The sequence below is a fragment of the Schizosaccharomyces octosporus genome, assembly GCF_000150505.1.
Source record: "Schizosaccharomyces octosporus yFS286 unplaced genomic scaffold supercont6.1, whole genome shotgun sequence".
NCBI classification, from domain to species: domain Eukaryota; kingdom Fungi; phylum Ascomycota; class Schizosaccharomycetes; order Schizosaccharomycetales; family Schizosaccharomycetaceae; genus Schizosaccharomyces; species Schizosaccharomyces octosporus.
The window spans coordinates 1128303-1145136 of record NW_013185619.1 but is presented as its reverse complement, the minus strand read 5'-3'; the positions used below and the strand labels follow the sequence as shown (position 1 = coordinate 1145136).

At 36.3% G+C, this 16834-nt stretch overlaps 7 protein-coding genes and 5 non-coding genes across 12 annotated transcripts; 6 read left to right on the top strand and 6 right to left on the bottom strand.

Annotated features, from left to right (window-relative positions):
• The first annotated feature begins 60 nt into the window (after positions 1 to 60).
• Positions 61 to 134, top strand: SOCG_16118. Its single transcript has one exon. It is a non-coding gene; the product is annotated as a tRNA-Ala (tRNA).
• A 314-nt stretch (positions 135 to 448) lies between these two features.
• On the bottom strand, positions 449 to 522 carry SOCG_16117. Its single transcript has one exon. It is a non-coding gene; the product is annotated as a tRNA-Ile (tRNA).
• Positions 523 to 1140: 618 nt separating this feature from the next.
• SOCG_16116 lies at positions 1141 to 1212 on the top strand. Its single transcript has one exon. It is a non-coding gene; the product is annotated as a tRNA-Glu (tRNA).
• A 966-nt stretch (positions 1213 to 2178) lies between these two features.
• SOCG_16115 lies at positions 2179 to 2293 on the top strand. The gene has a single exon (XR_001202969.1). It is a non-coding gene; the product is annotated as a 5S ribosomal RNA (ribosomal RNA).
• Positions 2294 to 2427: 134 nt separating this feature from the next.
• On the bottom strand, positions 2428 to 2499 carry SOCG_16114. The gene has a single exon. It is a non-coding gene; the product is annotated as a tRNA-Glu (tRNA).
• A 68-nt stretch (positions 2500 to 2567) lies between these two features.
• SOCG_05070 (protein involved in protein folding in the ER) lies at positions 2568 to 3954 on the top strand. The gene is made up of 2 exons (XM_013162392.1): positions 2568 to 3078; positions 3128 to 3954. Exons 1-2 carry the CDS (start codon positions 2956 to 2958, stop codon positions 3323 to 3325), a joined length of 321 nt encoding a protein of 106 aa, XP_013017846.1. The 5' UTR covers positions 2568 to 2955; the 3' UTR covers positions 3326 to 3954.
• On the bottom strand, positions 3341 to 7682 carry SOCG_03135 (DNA repair protein Rad50). The gene is made up of 4 exons (XM_013161623.1): positions 7420 to 7682; positions 7295 to 7378; positions 3622 to 7251; positions 3341 to 3573 (listed from the first exon to the last, which is right to left on the bottom strand). Exons 1-4 carry the CDS (start codon positions 7540 to 7542, stop codon positions 3553 to 3555), a joined length of 3858 nt encoding a protein of 1285 aa, XP_013017077.1. The 5' UTR covers positions 7543 to 7682; the 3' UTR covers positions 3341 to 3552.
• A 58-nt stretch (positions 7683 to 7740) lies between these two features.
• Positions 7741 to 10146, bottom strand: SOCG_03134 (succinate dehydrogenase Sdh1). The gene is made up of 2 exons (XM_013161622.1): positions 9954 to 10146; positions 7741 to 9785 (listed from the first exon to the last, which is right to left on the bottom strand). The coding sequence occupies exons 1-2, from the start codon at positions 10050 to 10052 to the stop codon at positions 7959 to 7961; spliced, it is 1926 nt and encodes a 641-aa protein (XP_013017076.1). The 5' UTR covers positions 10053 to 10146; the 3' UTR covers positions 7741 to 7958.
• Positions 10147 to 10715: 569 nt separating this feature from the next.
• On the top strand, positions 10716 to 12729 carry SOCG_03133 (serine/threonine protein phosphatase Azr1). Its single transcript, XM_013161621.1, has 3 exons — positions 10716 to 11483; positions 11532 to 11933; positions 11985 to 12729. Exons 1-3 carry the CDS (start codon positions 11029 to 11031, stop codon positions 12037 to 12039), a joined length of 912 nt encoding a protein of 303 aa, XP_013017075.1. The 5' UTR covers positions 10716 to 11028; the 3' UTR covers positions 12040 to 12729.
• On the bottom strand, positions 10844 to 12873 carry SOCG_03132 (cytidine deaminase Ccd1). Its single transcript, XM_013161620.1, has 5 exons — positions 12548 to 12873; positions 12448 to 12509; positions 12315 to 12397; positions 12181 to 12259; positions 10844 to 12127 (listed from the first exon to the last, which is right to left on the bottom strand). The coding sequence occupies exons 1-5, from the start codon at positions 12684 to 12686 to the stop codon at positions 12089 to 12091; spliced, it is 402 nt and encodes a 133-aa protein (XP_013017074.1). The 5' UTR covers positions 12687 to 12873; the 3' UTR covers positions 10844 to 12088.
• A 33-nt stretch (positions 12874 to 12906) lies between these two features.
• Positions 12907 to 13472, bottom strand: SOCG_03131 (CGR1 family protein). Its single transcript, XM_013161619.1, has 3 exons — positions 13408 to 13472; positions 13206 to 13363; positions 12907 to 13153 (listed from the first exon to the last, which is right to left on the bottom strand). Exons 1-3 carry the CDS (start codon positions 13430 to 13432, stop codon positions 13010 to 13012), a joined length of 327 nt encoding a protein of 108 aa, XP_013017073.1. The 5' UTR covers positions 13433 to 13472; the 3' UTR covers positions 12907 to 13009.
• On the top strand, positions 13412 to 16556 carry SOCG_03130 (uncharacterized protein). The gene has a single exon (XM_013161618.1). The coding sequence runs from the start codon at positions 14042 to 14044 to the stop codon at positions 16472 to 16474; it is 2433 nt and encodes an 810-aa protein (XP_013017072.1). The 5' UTR covers positions 13412 to 14041; the 3' UTR covers positions 16475 to 16556.
• The last annotated feature ends 278 nt before the right edge of the window (positions 16557 to 16834 follow it).

Here is a 16834-nt window from a genome sequence, read left to right as displayed (position 1 = left end):
CGAATTGTCAGATATAGAGAGCTGTTTACATAACATAGAAAAGAATAAGATATCAACCAAGGGCATGTGGTGTAGATGGTTATCACGCTTCCTTAGCATGGAAGAGGTCCCAGATTCGAGTTCTGGCTTGTCCAATTTTTCCCTGTTCAACCTTCTTCAAATTTCCCTTTGCTTTTTACTTGAATTAGAATCCTTTTTTTTATCTCTATTCAAATTTGTTCTAACTTGCTTTACGATTTAGTTTAGTTTACTTTGATTTCATCTAGTTTTGTTTTGTTTTGTTTCGCACAGCGGTCATTCAACTCTGCGATAAAATATACAAATAGATAGGTATTTCATTACGACAAAAAAAGAAAAGAAAAACAAAAAGAGAGGGATTAAAGGTAAATGTAAGATAGAAATAGAAAGAGGGAAAAAAATGGAAAAAGGAAAAAAGAAAAAAAAACAATGGTCACAGCCAGGCTCGAACTGGCGACATTCGACTTATTAGATCGACATGATAACCAACTACATCATGCGACCACTTGTTGTAAACGCAAGCGGTAAAGTTTATTAGAGGCAACTACGTTTGATGAAATGGAAATAACGACTTTTATAGCTTTTTATGAGACTATATGTCATTGTTTACTGCGAAAATATCAGCTTGAACTCCAAATATAGATAATTAGAATATGCGTATGTAAAATTAGTAAAGTAAAATAAGTTATATAACGTACCACGAAAGAAAAATAATCATCACCAACGTAAATATCTATATATACCAGATCTTTCAGTAAAAGCTAGTAGTATAATTCATAAATAAAAATAATTATAATAAAAAATCTCTATAATAAAAATAGACAATTGCTAGTAGCTATCATCAACTTAATTAGTATTGTAAACCACATTAATGAGCATAACAAACCAATGTGGATATTGCCCACACACAGCAATACAACAAGATGAACGAGGTTCTTTTTGAAATTCATTCCCATCGCTTCATTCATAAAATTACTTTAATTTTTTTCTTTGAAGTTTTTTCTTATATGCTATCTATAGCTACTGGTATGTACTATACTGCATTTGGAAATGTTGTGTTTTTGCTTTTTCTGACATAAATAAGCTATCAAATGGTTTAAATGGAATTAAATCCCAACGAAATCCGTTGTGGTCCAACGGCTAGGATTCGTCGCTTTCACCGACGCGGCCGGGGTTCGACTCCCCGCAACGGAAATTTCTTTTTAGTCCTTTGAACTTTAAGGCTGAAAGTTTTGGGTCTGAAAATATATTCCTTACGGGCCTATACCAAAGATAAAAGATTGCTTAATTATGGTATGGTTAGAGTAAATTTTTCACATTATGTTAAATGTATGATAGTTTTGATACAACATTAACTAAAGAAAACCAGAAACCTCTTTGGATAGCGCTGCTGATTGTTTAGATACTCTATCAGCTACCACTCTCATTATGATAAACAAAGTAATAACTTCTTCATGGATGTAAAATACATCGCGCACAAGTTGCTCTTTAGGTTGAGCTAACGGTGAGTTGTTTTTTGAAACCATCTGCTTCGTTATTGATGAAAACACTTTAGGAATTATTGATCGAATAAACTTCAGCCCATATGAGATGGATTACAGAGACATTAGTTTCGAAAAGATTGGAAGGTCCGTTCCACGAGGCATGGTTTATGCTATTTAATCTAATAATGTTTTCTTTTAACAGTTTTCTTTTTTTTTTTTTTTTTTTTCTTTCCTTACCAAAGTATTGGCCTATCGAATAAGTGAACAATGTCAGTCTAAAAAAAAAAGCATACAGAACAGAATGGGGTGTCATTCACAAAAGATAGAGGAATATAAAAAAATTTTTTTTTTTCGTCAATAAGTCTGTTAGACAAGAATTTTGATTTGGAGAAACAATAGGTATAAATAACCGGAATGTTTAAAAGGATTACATGATGCATGGAAGCACCTAAAATTTTTGGTTTTTAATATGTTATATTGTTTGTTATTTACTTTTTAAAAATTCATTGGGTGTGTAACTCGTAGCTAGGTAAATATATTTGCTTTGTTTAACCAATTCTGAGAATGCATATAGGTCATGCAATCCGTCTCATCTGATACAGTCTGATATAGGATAGAGATGTGAATAGCAAGATTTTTTTTATAGAAAATGTTTCATACGAAGAAAAGTGCGTCTACGGCCACACCTAGGCGAAAACACCAGTTCCCGTCCGATCACTGCAGTTAAGCGTCTGAGGGCCTCGTTAGTACTATGGTTGGAGACAACATGGGAATCCGGGGTGCTGTAGGCTCTCCTTATTGATTTTGTTTTTGTATTCAATACAAATTGCTTATTCAATACAAATTGCTTACATCGTTCAAGCTTCTTGTGGCATACCCTACGAATATCCCTTATACATGGGAGGGGTATGAGAATAAAAGAAATTTCCGTTGCGGGGAGTCGAACCCCGGCCGCGTCGGTGAAAGCGACGAATCCTAGCCGTTGGACCACAACGGATTTACGAATATCTTGGTATTTAAAATATATATGTAATAACTGAAAATTATCATTTGAGATTATTGAACGACTTTCTAGTAGACATGTAGGTAATAGGATACCCGGGAGGGGTTTTATAGTCTAAACAGGTAATGAGTAGACATATCCAACATTACGCTTGGTATCTTCAACTTTGGGTCACTTAACGTTCAATCTTGAAAGAGGTTATAGAACGAATAAAAAGAATTTTATTTTTATGTAAAATAATTTAAATATAGTGAAACGAACGAATTTTGCTTATTTAAGAAACAACCCACGTCCATTTGCATCTGTACTCGATACAGACGTGCCTGTGGTATTTACACAACCCGTCATTAATTCAAGCATTGAATTACAGCTTAAACTTTTCACACAAAGACGAAAGAAGAAAATTTAATTATTTTATTAACAGCGGTCCTTGTTTTTTTTAATTAAAACATGTTTTCAAGAACAACATCCATTATAATCTATATAACCCTGGCTTTTCTCTTATTGCACACTGCCAGGTCTGCACATGGATTTGTTACCACTTCTAATGGATATGAATCACTTCCTATTGCTGTAAGTAAAATGATTTCACACAAAGACTTTGAGCTAACAAGTGGTATAGATAAAGATAGAGTGTCTGACCATCACCATATTATTTACCTTGTTGACTATTTCCACTGCAGCTCCTTTACGCTGTATAGTATTGAGCAAGTGGACGACAAAATCCGTGGACAATTCATACCTTTCCTATAGGATAAACTTCCTCAGAATTAAAGAATTGAGAGATACTTACGTTCCGACTGCCACGAAAAGCTCCTAAGATCGTTACTTCTATCTCATTGTACGCCTAATTAAATCTATATTTCAAGGAAATTTATTACAGAGAAACGCAAACATAGGTGGATCAAAAATAAGTATTGAATGAATAAAAGTAAAATCCATATGTTGCTATTTTAAAGCAAGTATTTTATAATGTGTTTAGTGACAAATTCATGGTTCTGATGAATCATAATTCCTTTACTAAGTTGTCCAAAGCAACATGAATGCTTACATCGTTTCTCGCACGATCTAGTTCGGTTAGTTTCCAATGTACATTCAAAAAATTTAGGTACTTACAATGCTGTTTTGGTTAGCGTCTCTTTTCACTTTATAATAGTAACCACAATATGCATCCGTGTTAACTAGGCGGATGAATTGTTCATCATGAGTGATAATGATTAGTTGAAAGTTTGCTTGTCTCCTTCTAAATTCGACAATTTTAGATAAGCTTTTAGCTAAGCTTATGATATTGTCTTCATCCAAGTTCGTTGTAGGTTCATCAAGAGCTAGTATTCCACAGTTAACACCTAAACACTCTGCCAAGGCAAGACGAATTATAATACAGGCCAGAACTTTCTGACCAGCACTGCAACGGCCTCTCATATCCAATTCGGCATCTCCCTTTACCATGCAAACTCTATAATTATAAGAGCGGTTTCCTTTTCCTTCGGCGTCCGAGCGTATTAAAATAGTATCGATGTCTGTACCACAGTAGGTCTGTTTCCATAACTCATCTACAATTCTATTAATTTCATTCATTTTTAATGAATGGAGTTGCATAATGGCAATGTCTAAAGCTTTTGCATATTTTCCTATATCATCATTAGCTTTATCAGTCGTCCTAGTCTTAATTAATTGACGTCGATAGCGTTCATCCGAGTCTTTATATTCGAGATTTAAATCTTGAGTTAACTGATTTACACCAGAATCAAGTTGTCGACATTCACCTAATAACCCGGCACGCTCAGCATTTAGTGCTCCATATTGAATTTTCAAGGACTCCATTTTATCACGAAAAGCTTGTCTGTTGGTCTTTGCTTGTTGAGCTATCAGACTATTCTTGTTTTCTAAGGCCTCCAAGAACTGACTGTGTAATCGACGAAGACGTAGGTTATCCGAAATATTGCGTTCCCTTGAACGCAGGTCAGCCAACCTTTCTTGAATGCTTTTTATTTTTTGGGTAATAGAATTCAATTCAGATAGATCGTATTCAACAGTTCGATAAAGACCATCCTTCTCTTTAACTAAGCGATCTAATTCAAACTGTATATCAATCTGTAACTCTCTATTCCAATCTTGTACTTGTTGAAGAAAACCGTTTTTAGTTTGCAATAATGTTCGGCTCTTTTCTTCAAGTTTTTCAAGATTACTCTCCAAACTAAGCATATCGTCATTAAGTCTATTAAACAATGGCCGTTGTTCCTCGCAAGACTGTTTAGCATCTTCAAGATCTCCAAGTAATTTAGCTTTCTTCTCATCACAATTTTTTACCTCAACTTCCAATTGATGTAACTCATTAATTTTCAGTTTTAGATCTGAGAACTTAACTTCCCTTTCTTTATTAGCTATGTTCAAATTGTCAAGCTCCCTTTTTTGTTTGGTCTCTTCATTAAGTATTGTCTCCAAATTTTTCTTAGAAGTTTTGTTCATTTCTGCCATCTTCTTTCGTTCAAGACCAATTTGATTAATATCCAATTCCTTTAAAGATGGACTAAGTTGGGCCTGTAGATCCGAAATGTGCATCTTGCACTTTTCAGTTTCCTCGTTCAAACGGTCGATATCTTTCAACTTGAGGTTTAAACTTTCAAAAGACTGGTGTTTTTTGCTCACATCTTTCAACTCCAAATCCAGGGAGGCAGCTTGCTCTTTTGCACTTTCTAACTGCTGTTCTGTTATGGTCAAAATATCGGATTTTTCCTTTATCGAGCTTTTTATTGATCTTGCTTCTTGAATAAGAGGAATTACATCACTTAACGCTTTCCTCTCTTCATGTAAGCTCTCCAGTTGCTGATTTACATCTAACAATTTCCCAGGAATATTTTCTATCATCGCACGGCAATGTTCAACGAAAGCAGCTTCTTCATCATTTTCAAACATTCTTTGACATAGTTGACAGGCATGGTGTGAGTCAGACATCTGAATCGCCTTTTCATAAAAACTTATACCAAATTGTAGGGAGTGAGCTGTTCGTTTGCTGTCTTCAATCCTTGTGTCCAATTTGTGAATATTTTCATTGTGCTCATCCAAGTTGACTGATTGGTACTGACTTAACTGAGCCTTTTCGCTATTTCGAGACTCCAACTGAAATAGTTCTTCACGATAAGTACTATATTTATATTCAAGTTCAACAACAGTAGCATTCGCGGAATTCAGTTTTTTCTTTAGTTCATCTATAGCTACTTGTGATTTTTGTAAAGAGGCATCTAGATTTTCATAAAATTCATCGACGGTATGAATATCAAGGGCGGTTAACTCAAAGTATCGCTGCTTGAAATATTTTCGAGCTTCTTCTACGTTAGCCATTAATTTTTCTCTCGTCTCGACTAGTAATTGTAGCTTAGAGTAAATGTTGGCATTATCATGAAGTTTATCACTCAATGAAGTTAAGTTTTCCAGTTCCCTTTCAGTATCACGTATTTCCGTTCTTTCTTTGTCAATTTTTTTATTCCATTCATTGTCTTCGTAAATTTTTCTGGCATCCTGGAGTTCCTTTTCTCCTCGTTTTAGTTCTTCGGATAGCAAATCTCTCGTTTGAGCCATATGCCTGAGATCTTCAATACGCGATTGAATAAAAGAAATAGTCTTTTGGTTATTCCCAATAGAATCTTCCAAACCTGCAATGGTTTTCTGCAGATACATCTCATGAGCTTTTAAACCCTCGATACGAGCACTTTTCTCTTTTCTTTTATCACGTATTTGCTGCAAATCTTTTTTGTTTTCAGACATATTTGTATCTAAATACTCAAGGTATTTTGTTATAATTTCGTTTTCATTTCGCTCTGAAAACCCGTGCAAGCTAGCAATATTCTCCAAAGTTTCTCCCTTTCTACGTTTAGTCCGTTCCAGAGATGCTAGTTCTCCTTCAGCACGACCTAAATTAGCCGAGAGGTCCTCCATCCTTTTTCTGTTTTCACTTAATCGAATTTCGGTTGAAGACTTGTTATTTTCGAGTTCTAATAGAAGTTTTTGTTCAGTTTCTACCTGTTCATTAAAGTTTGCAGACATATTCTCTAAGTCATCTGTAGTGTTGTTCATTTCAATCATGTGAAGCTTTAAGTCATCTATACTTGAAGCCAGAAAAGTGCAATGGTTTTCATACTGAGATATGGCAACTTCTTTTTGCTCGAATTCTTCAGTGGATCTGAAAAGTTCATCCTGAAGTTTTGCCGTATGTGATATTTTTTGATCCAGTTCTTCAATTCTGTGATTAATAAATGAAATGCGTTTCTGAGAACCGTGAAGTTGTAACCTGATTTTTTCAGCCCGTTCTTTATCTGACCGGAAATGTACTAAATTAGCTTGATCAACTTTAATTTGATTTTCCTGATCACGTCGTACGTTCTTTAATTGCTCGAGGGCTTTGGCGTATTTCATAGACTCGAAAATCTCGTCAAATCGCTTTTTCAGATTTGAGGGTTCACTCAATGGCCAGAAACTTTCTTCTTGGTGACAAAATATAACATAATCAAGAAGTGCTCTACTGACTCCGAGACTTAGCGGGACTTGCAAATCTAACTCTGCACACCGATTACTGATAGTACTTCGCTCACCATCATTGACGATTAATAACTGTCCGTCAAGCGTTTTCTGCTGTCTTGTTGTCTTTTTTACTAACAATTGTAATGATCGCGTACATATCATCCGTATTTGATTTGTGTTTTTAAACGCTAGTTTCACTTGCGCCAAAACCTCTTTCTCACCACACAACTGCCACTTGTAAGCAAGAGTCACTTATCATTAAAATGCTTACCTTCGGATCATGTATGAAAGCACCACCTTTGGTGTTTGGAGGAAGTATTCCTGTGGCAGCATATTTTAAACATTCTATAATGGTCTAAAGGAGTTAAAAATCACGAAAATGAAATGACCACATACTGTTTTTCCTGAACCATTCTGTCCAACAATTAACGTTAAAGGAGAAAAAAACTGAATACTTTCTCTTGATCGACTGTCAAAAGATCGAATGCCCATAATGGACATCTTGTCAATGCAAGACATCTTGTAAATTCAAATAACTCTATTTCAGCAATGCAAACATATATGTATGTGTAATTTGAAAAAAGGAACGGTGTATTAAAGAGAAGCAATTCAAAGTTTCATGAACAGAACAAAGCAACGCGTATTCTTTTTAAGCTGTCTTTGGATTTATGTTTAACGAATTACATTGAAATTTCGATTACATGGTCTTAATGAACATAGCGCAGAAGTAATAATTCATAATATTAATATCCTAAGTTTTAAAATGTATGAAAATAATTTCTCAGGCTTACTCAATGTTAATGTATAGACTTTACAAATTATAGCGCTCAAATAAGAATCATAAATCACATTTTTCGATTTCATAGCAGATAAACACTCAATATTATCCTATCAATGACTAGATAGATTCACTTGATACTCCTGGGAAAAGCTGTTTAATAGACACGCTTGAATGGAGGAACAGCTTTAACCTCGGCTTCATCCATAGTAGTGTTGACTACATTACGGTATTTTAAGGTGACAGGGTCTGTAGTATTCTTTTGCCAAGTCAAGGTATGCTTAATCCAGTTTGCATCATCTCTTTCGGGATAATCTTCTCGAGCATGAGCGCCACGAGATTCTTTACGGTTCAAAGCAGAATGAGCAGTTTGAACGGCACAGGTCAACAAATTACGCAATTCCAAAGCTTCAATTAAGTCGGTGTTCCAGATTAAACCACGATCCTTAATACCGATCTCGCTGTAAGAGCCGTCAACCTTTTGAATGTTGTTGACACCCTCTTGAAGGGTTTCCTCAGTACGGAAAACGGAAACGTCTCTTTGCATAGATTTTTGCATGTTAAGGCGAATTTCACTAGTATGCTTAGGACCATCTGAGGTACGGATCTTATCAAGGAATTGCAAGGAATCAAGTCCAGCATCGGCAGCCAATGGCTTGTGAGGAGTGTTAGGCTCCAAAGTGTCCTTGATATGCAAAGCACAAGCTCTTCCGAAAACGACGATATCGAGCAAAGAGTTGGCACCCAAACGGTTACCACCGTGTACAGAGACACAGGCAGCTTCACCAGCAGCATATAAACCAGGAACGACCTGATCGTTTCCGTTTTCGTCAATGGTGAGCACTTCACCGGTGTAGCGAGTAGGGATACCTCCCATGTTGTAGTGAACAGTGGGCAAAACAGGAATAGGTTCTTTAGTAACATCAACACCGGCAAAAATGGCAGCGGTCTCAGAAATACCAGGAAGACGTTCCTTCAAAACTTCGGCGGGAAGATGAGAAAGTTGCAAGTAAATGTGGTCGTTCTCAGGACCAACACCACGGCCTTCGCGGATTTCAAGAGTCATGGAACGAGAAACAACATCACGGGAAGCAAGATCCTTGGCAGTAGGGGCATAACGTTCCATGAATCTTTCACCCTTGTTGTTGAGCAAAAAGCCACCTTCACCACGACTACCCTCTGTGATCAGGCAACCGGCACCGTAAATACCAGTGGGATGGAACTGGACGAATTCAAGGTCTTGCAAAGGAAGACCAGCACGAGAAACCATTGCATTACCGTCACCAGTGCAGGTATGAGCGGAGGTGCAAGAAAAGTAGGAACGGCCGTAACCACCAGTAGCCAAGACGGTCTTGTGAGCTCTGAAGCGATGGATGGTACCATCTTCGAGGTTCATGGCAATAACACCACGGCACTCACCATTTTCCATCAATAAGTCCATAGCAAAGTATTCAATAAAGAAGTTAGTGTTGTGACGAAGAGACTGTCCATAAAGAGTGTGAAGAAGGGAGTGACCAGTACGGTCGGCAACGGCAGCACAGCGATAAGCTTGACCGCCCTTACCATATTCCAAAGATTGACCACCGAAAGCTCGTTGGTAGATTTTTCCTTCCTTAGTTCTAGAAAAGGGGACACCAAAATGTTCTAATTCCAAAACAGCAGCTGGGGCTTCTTTAGTCATGTAATGAATTGCGTCTTGATCACCAAGCCAATCGGAACCTTTTACGGTATCGTAGAAATGCCAACGCCAGTCATCCTTGGTCATATTACCCAAGGCGGCATTAATACCACCTTGCGCAGCGACAGTGTGGGATCTGGTGGGAAACAACTTGGTGATACAAGCAGTTTTAAAACCAGCTTCGGCTAATCCAAAAGTAGCACGAAGACCAGCACCTCCTGCACCTACAACAATAGCATCGTAGGTGTGGTCAATAATCGGGTACTTTACTTGTTCCGGGGTGGATGCTTGTTTAGCACGTAAAGGCTGTCAAAAGTTAGCTTTTTCTGTGTTTCGGAAATCATAGTATAGATATAAACGCTGGATTCTCAACTGCATGATTCGTTCTCTAACCATAGGGATGGAATAGTACGTCCATCACTTGTTCACCGACCCAACGAGGTCAAAAACAACCAAAATCAAATGTACACATACCTGAGTGGACTGAACTTGTCTTAAACAGACATTTGTTGAAAATAATCTGGTATTTCCGCTTTTTTTTAAAGCTGTTTTTATGCTTTTGAAGCGGTGCATTCTTTAGAGGGGGAGATGGTGGAAGAGTAATTGTCTCACTCATTGGTGTTGTACATGTGAATTAAATCTCGTTAAACTTGGTATAGGACGTAAAGGTAACCAAGTACTCTCGATAGCAAATACTTTTTTAGTAAATTCCGCTATTTCTATTTCTACCTATCTAATTGGCTATAGATAATTCATTCAAGCGGATCTATGGTTGGATTTTTACGATGAACCTTTTTGTTACCAATGACACAAGTAACGTAGGAGATAGTACCTTCCGCTCTTCGTTTTGTTTATTACCTCCATCTTAGTACTTGGTATATAATAAGGGTCTCTTGTCTATAGGGAAGGACATGTGCAGCTATAATAAGTAGTAGGAATAGAAATAGCAGTATTAATAGTAGATGTTAGTAGTAAAGTACTCAATAGTAAATAATAAATAACAAGTAATAAATGTGGATGAATGGATGGATGGATGGGAACTTTTTGACGAGAAATTATAGAAAAGAGAAATGTTTGAGATGGACGATTTGCAATTTAAAGTCTAATGAAACTGTTGACTACAGCGAAAGTCGCATTGTGTGTGATAGAGAAGAGTATGAATTGGTGGAATGTATAGAAAGTGTTCCTGGTACCTGGTGTAACAGAATGGAAACGGAAATAGATGTTGTGTGACAAAAAAAAATCACTGAATGGTTTAGAATAGAATTTTTAGTTTATGAATTCTAAAACAAGAGCTACGATTTCCCGGGTGCGCTGCGAGAATAGCCCATGCAATACGATCCAAGCAAGGAATAGACTGTTTCTATAGACTTGGAACGATGTTTGTATACAATAATATGTCTAATTCATCGAAAAAAATAGATTGGTTTCTTTTATTCATATTAAATTAAATTAGAAATAGGAAAACAGCTTTGTATGGCATTTACCCGTCATCCCTCTATCCTCAAACGCAAGCCAACCTAAAAGTGGAAAATTCATAAACAGTAGAATGATTTTAACGAGTTCTATGCAACAACTGTTTCGTAGGGATTGTACTAGATCCCTACAATGGATGAAAAAGAACTATATCTACACGATTAGCTCAGCAACAAGTTTTCACAAAAAGCCGTCCGTGTTTGAAAACTCTGAACCCCTAGATCATCCTGACGCGGGAGAAGACTCCTTTACTAGTTTAAAAGATGCAAAATATGCTTTCAATGCCGTTTTGGACGGAGTTGGCGGCTGGACAAGTATTGGTATCGACCCATCCAAGTTCTCTTGGGGACTGGTCCGAGAACTCGAAAAGGAATTCAAGCATTTTGATAACGACAAATTCCCTGATCCTCTTTCCTTGTTGACGAATGCGTTTTCTTCCTTGAAGAAAAGCAATAGCGTAAAAGCCGGCTCTTCTACTGTATGCACAACAATTTTCGAGAAGCAATCAGGCAAACTTCATTCCTTAAAGTAAGTACTTTATTCTTATTCTTTCCTATACTAACAAAGCATAAATAGTCTAGGTGATTCTGGTTTTTTGATCCTTCGTAAAGGAGCCGTGTTCTATGAATCTCCTCCTCAGGTTCTTCAGTTCAATATGCCCTATCAACTAGCTATTTATCCATCTCCTTATGTGTCCAAAAATGAAATTACTCCTTATATGAGTGATCTAACCAAGCATCAGCTTCATAATGGGGACTTGGTCATTCTAGCTACCGATGGAGTGTTTGACAATTTGGACTCGCGATCCGTTTTAGAGATCGCCAACCGTGCCCTTTCAGAAACTTCTATAGACGGAGATTTTACGAAACGGTTGGCGGATTCTATTTGCGACACTGCTGTCACGAACTCCAAGAATACAAAATGGATTTCTCCGTTTGCTAAAGCAGCAAGGAACTATGGGCTTAAATTTCGTGGCGGGTAAGGTTATTTATAATAGATTTAAATTTCTAACACCTTTTTTTTTTGTAGAAAAGTCGACGATACTACTGTCACTTGCATGCTCATTCAACAGCCTTCAACTTGATTCCTTCCCATTGACATTTAGACAACGGGCTCCAGCTTTTTGCTAGCTTTTATTCCAAATCTTCAGGACCAAAAGAATCCGGCAACAGCTTGAACAAAAAAATTAGTCTCATGCACCTAAAATTCATATGACATGACATACCTCTGCAATCGTTTTCGTCTGAAAAGTACCATCAGGATGAAAGAGATAGATATCGATATCTTTGGAAAATTCCCGAATTCTAATATTTGTTAAATCTACTTGCTTTTGTAACATTCTCCTTGCAGTTCACTTACGCTTGGCGACAAATACCACATGGGGTAACTCTTCCTTTATCACTCATAACACCCAACGCCATAAAACTTTTTTTTCCCATACTCTGTAAATAAATCAATGTTAGTTGAGTTTTTTTGCCTAGTTTCTCCTTACCACCGCTTTCGTTATTGCTACTCTTTCGGCACAAACACCAGCGCCGTAAGACGCGTTTTCAACTTTAAAGTAAGTAAAATAAAATAAAATAAATCCATACCATTGGCTCCGTATACAAATGTTTTTCCATCATCGCATAGTACACAAGCTCCTACTGCAAACTTCGAATATGGACAATAGGAATAATTCAAGCTCAACTTTACGTGCTCAAATAGTTGTTTTACAAGTTCCTGATTCATAGTATAACGATTCCAATCCTCTTCTTCTCTTCTTTTTTCTTTTTAAAAAAAATGTTCTGAGGTGTAAAGTATATATTTCCTTTTCACATTATCAATGTTTATACGATAGTCTTGTAAATCACTGTTAAATGAAATCAATTCCCGCGGTCTACCAGCGGCTCCACCATTCCTTCTTTCTACACTGGATATACACATTTGTTGAAGATAAATTTCATACCTACTTGAAAGAAAAAGAATACATTTTTTTTCTTTTTTGTTTTTTACCAACCACCGAAAAAAGCCTTTTATTAAATATAAAAATGTTTAATAAGTAAATACTGCTATTACCGCTCTTTAAGCATTTTGTTGCGCTTTTCCCTGCGTCTCCGACGGTCAATAACCTTTTGATGAAACTTAGACTGCAAAAGCTCCATTCTTTCCTTTTCAGCTTTAGCTTCACGACGTGCTCGAATTTTTTGAGCATGTGCCTAAACAATTGTTAATATAAGACCTGGCATTTTAGTCGATAATCAAACATACGGATCTCTCTTCTTCTTTTTCATCTCTCAACTTTTGTTCGCGATCTTTTGCTTCTTGCACTCTTCTTCTTTCTTCCATTCGCTTTTCATATGAAGTTTTCTGCGTAGGAGCCAATCCTGATCGGCGATATGCCGCCTTCGATGCTTTCCAAGGTTTCCCTGTCTGTTAGACTCAATCAATTTTAATCATATATTTTCCTTACCTGAAACGACACTCTTTCCCGCCATTTTTAAAAATTGGTTTTGGTTAGGTGTTGCATGAAATCTTACTTGGGTACAGAGTTGCAGAGTTCAAATTCGCTAAACATCGTTAAACACATCTCACTGGAAATGTTTGTTTATTTACATTTACATCTGGGATATTGAATAAAAAAGAAAAAAAAGTGAAAGCTATACGAGAAATGCGTTTGTAATTATGAATTTGAACTGAACTTTTAAATGTTAGATGTTTGAAACATAGTTCCGCTGTTAAACAGACTCGTGTTGGTGTTTTCATTAACAAGAGTATATGTTTGTACATCGATTGTGAATCTAGTATTGAGCGTGATGGTTGTTAAACCAATATGTTTATTTTCTTATACTATCATGACTAAAATTAAAAAGGAAATTGTTCTGGTTGTGACTACCTCGTTTGTTTTTGTTTATACACATTTGTTTACAAGAAGTTTGTTTTCTCATCTTAAAACTCGCAGAGCGTAAACATCCAATTCAACGAGAACCAAACTTGGAAATATTGTTTTTATTGAATACTATCAACTTCGTAGTCGAGATCTTAGTTAATCCATTCGAATTCTTAGAAAGACAGTGTAAGAAACCAGGGAACCGAGACATATTACGATGATTTCCACAATCCGAATCATTGAGGACAAACAATGCCAAAATCTTATTGAAAAAAAGACAGAGGAATATGAAAGTACTCGCGTAAAGGACATTACTCAACTGATTACGAGTGACGAAGCCGTCAGCTTGATGAGTGTTGATACTACAAATATGAAAACCGTCATGAAGATTGAAAACCTCATTAAAAATGTTCTTCAATTCATACAAGAAAAGAATCAAGCCATGTTTAATCTGGAATGCAAACTGATATGCTCGAAATATGCATTTCAAATGTTGGATTCAAATAACAAGGCTCTTCAAACCGAACATGAACAATTAAAAGAAAGCGAAAATTCTATGAAAGTAAAGATTTTCCAAAACGAGCACAAGATCAAGCCTTTAGTGGACAAACAAAAAGAACTCGAAATGGACATTTTCCAACTAACGACTGAAAAAAAGATGCAACAATTAAAAATTCAGCAACAGGATAAAGAAATCTTTTCCCTTGCCTCTCAATGTGATAGACTGAAACGGCGGTTGAACGCGGCCAATGAAGATAACTATAAACATCAACGCAAACTTGCTATTTTGAAGGACGATTTGAAAGCCAAAGAAGAAGAAAACAAGCATTTATATAAGGAAAGGAAGTCGTTTATTGCAAACATTGATCGAGCAAATTTTGAGGCCGAACAAATGAAGTATCAACTGGAAAAGCATTCTGAAGAAGACATGTTGACAAAAACTAGCATTGAAAACCTTTCCAAGATGATAAATGTTATCAGAAGTGATTGCCAAAAAGTCGAGGAAGAGAATCGAGTTCTTAATATAGAGAAAAGTCAAACGACTCAAAGAGTACTGGCTTTGGAAAACGACTTGGAGGAGTTGGAAATAACTTGTCAGACTTATAAAGAAGAGATCGAGATTTCCAAGAAAGCAAACGAAGACTTGAAGAAGATATTGAAAGGACGAAAACAATTACACCCAATACCTGAAGAAGTACACACATTCATCCCAAATGAAGAATATTTAGAGACCGAAAGGCAAAGGAAACTACTGAAAAAGATTGAAGAAGAAAAAGAAAAAGAAAAAGATGAAGAACATGAGGTAAAAGAGAAAATCACAATTCAGGAAAATAAATACGAGGAAGTGATTAGCGCTTTGGACAAGTCTCAACAGGAATGTATAACCTTGAAAGAAGAGATGAAAGTAACAGAAAACAGGCATTCGGAATTAAAGGAAGCGATGAAAAATTTGGAAATTCAAAATGAACAGGCCATAAAGGACAACGAAAAACTGATCTCTCAAATAAATGATTTAACTCAACAAAACGATAGCATCAAAGAAAACTTCGCAAAATCAGAGTTACTTCAAGAAAAATACAAAGACATTGTTAAAAAATTTAAAGACTTGACTTTAGAGCACGCCAGGCAAACTGTGAAAGCAGAGTCTCTCGCGTTAAAATGTCAAAAACAGGAATTAGAATTAAAGGAGAAAGAAGGACAATGGAAAAAATCCTCTGCATTTCGATTACAAGAAATAAAAAGCCTAAATGGAAGGATTCATGATCAGTGTGTCCAACTGGAGGCGTTGCAAAAATCCAATGACAACCTATTAAAACAAATGCAAGAAAAACCAGACAATTCAATGCTTGAAACTCTTAAAATGACGCTTCTAGTCCGGCAAAAGCATGTTTCATTTTTGGAAAAAGAGAACCAAAAGTTACAGAAGCTTTCTGAAGTGCAAAAACAACGATACCACTATTATTTGAACTTTACAAAAAGCATTTCAAACGAACGGATACATTACTACGAAAACGAAATACGCCTACTTCAAGATCAGATCTATATGTTTACCTTGGAGGTACAAAACAGCGAAATTCAGCGAGGCCTAACGAATTCAGAGGTAAATAAAAGTGGGATCCACGAGCAAAACACACTTGCAAATAACCAAACCATTATCTACATGTCTGCCTTTGAACTGCGCAATTCCCACATAAGCTTACAATCCCAAGAGGACAAGGAGAATATTTCTCAAAGAACAAGTAAAGGAGAACGTTCTATGAATTCCGAAAACGTTCAAAGGTCCGGTTTGCAAAATCTAGCAACCCTTGATAAATTAAACATTAAAGCAATTGAAACCCCAAATCAAAACTACGATGAAACAAACCTGATATCTGGAAATGAATTGTCGAAAGAAATGGTTGACGATGAATATGAATTAGAATTTAACGAAGAAGAACCTACAATAAACGCGAATGAAGAAGACTCAGCAAACCAATTTAGCTTGTTTTATTCTGAAGAAGAAAGAAGCCAACTTCCAGGTTTCATTGCCGACGCGAAACCCGCAAATTATGATCTCTTTCCTTGTTGCCAAGGTGCACCGGATGAAGTGTCAAACAAAAACAAAGAGCTGTCAAAAAAGAAATTGGTTCATCAAATCTTTCGTTCTTAATGATTCCCGCATTTTTAAACTATGAAATTATCTCCTCTAAACCACATACTATTCAGCTGCCAGTAGCTTTGATTATTTATTAAACACTCAGATATACAATGTACTGTATTATAATAAATGGATACGCAAATGATTTAATATGTGGGACGTAAGGAAGTAGGTATTTATGAGAAGACTAGTATAAAACGCGATAGCCAGATGCATTGGACAGATGCTTATGCATTCTCAACCATTGAAATTCTTGCTTGGTACAGTATATACCTACATATAACAAAAGACTATTTCATACAAGTCCGAAATATGCAATCAAAAGAAATTTCACGTCACTATGGTAGTAAATATTCATGCTAATGAGAAGAC

What these genes read in the sequence shown, in the direction of transcription:
- SOCG_03132 (XM_013161620.1), bottom strand. Translation starts at nt 12,686, where the DNA reads ATGAATCAGGAACTTGTAAAACAACTATTTGAGCACGTAAAGTTGAGC. An exon ending in ATTTGTATACGGAGCCAATG is followed by an intron (nt 12,510 to 12,547) that starts GTATGGATTTAT and finishes CTTACTTTAAAG; the next exon opens with TTGAAAACGCGTCTTACGGC. An exon ending in TGTGGTATTTGTCGCCAAGC is followed by an intron (nt 12,260 to 12,314) that starts GTAAGTGAACTG and finishes AACAAATATTAG; the next exon opens with AATTCGGGAATTTTCCAAAG.
- SOCG_05070 (XM_013162392.1), top strand. Translation starts at nt 2,956, where the DNA reads ATGTTTTCAAGAACAACATCCATTATAATCTATATAACCCTGGCTTTT. An exon ending in ATGAATCACTTCCTATTGCT is followed by an intron (nt 3,079 to 3,127) that starts GTAAGTAAAATG and finishes CAAGTGGTATAG; the next exon opens with ATAAAGATAGAGTGTCTGAC.
- SOCG_03134 (XM_013161622.1), bottom strand. Translation starts at nt 10,052, where the DNA reads ATGCACCGCTTCAAAAGCATAAAAACAGCTTTAAAAAAAAGCGGAAAT. An exon ending in GACAAGTTCAGTCCACTCAG is followed by an intron (nt 9,786 to 9,953) that starts GTATGTGTACAT and finishes AACTTTTGACAG; the next exon opens with CCTTTACGTGCTAAACAAGC.
- SOCG_03131 (XM_013161619.1), bottom strand. Translation starts at nt 13,432, where the DNA reads ATGGCGGGAAAGAGTGTCGTTTCAG. An exon ending in GGGAAAGAGTGTCGTTTCAG is followed by an intron (nt 13,364 to 13,407) that starts GTAAGGAAAATA and finishes TCTAACAGACAG; the next exon opens with GGAAACCTTGGAAAGCATCG. An exon ending in AAAAAGAAGAAGAGAGATCC is followed by an intron (nt 13,154 to 13,205) that starts GTATGTTTGATT and finishes ACAATTGTTTAG; the next exon opens with GCACATGCTCAAAAAATTCG.
- SOCG_03133 (XM_013161621.1), top strand. Translation starts at nt 11,029, where the DNA reads ATGATTTTAACGAGTTCTATGCAACAACTGTTTCGTAGGGATTGTACT. An exon ending in GGCAAACTTCATTCCTTAAA is followed by an intron (nt 11,484 to 11,531) that starts GTAAGTACTTTA and finishes AAGCATAAATAG; the next exon opens with TCTAGGTGATTCTGGTTTTT. An exon ending in GGGCTTAAATTTCGTGGCGG is followed by an intron (nt 11,934 to 11,984) that starts GTAAGGTTATTT and finishes TTTTTTTTGTAG; the next exon opens with AAAAGTCGACGATACTACTG.
- SOCG_03130 (XM_013161618.1), top strand. Translation starts at nt 14,042, where the DNA reads ATGATTTCCACAATCCGAATCATTGAGGACAAACAATGCCAAAATCTT.
- SOCG_03135 (XM_013161623.1), bottom strand. Translation starts at nt 7,542, where the DNA reads ATGTCTTGCATTGACAAGATGTCCATTATGGGCATTCGATCTTTTGAC. An exon ending in AGAATGGTTCAGGAAAAACA is followed by an intron (nt 7,379 to 7,419) that starts GTATGTGGTCAT and finishes TAACTCCTTTAG; the next exon opens with ACCATTATAGAATGTTTAAA. An exon ending in CTTTCATACATGATCCGAAG is followed by an intron (nt 7,252 to 7,294) that starts GTAAGCATTTTA and finishes TACAAGTGGCAG; the next exon opens with TTGTGTGGTGAGAAAGAGGT.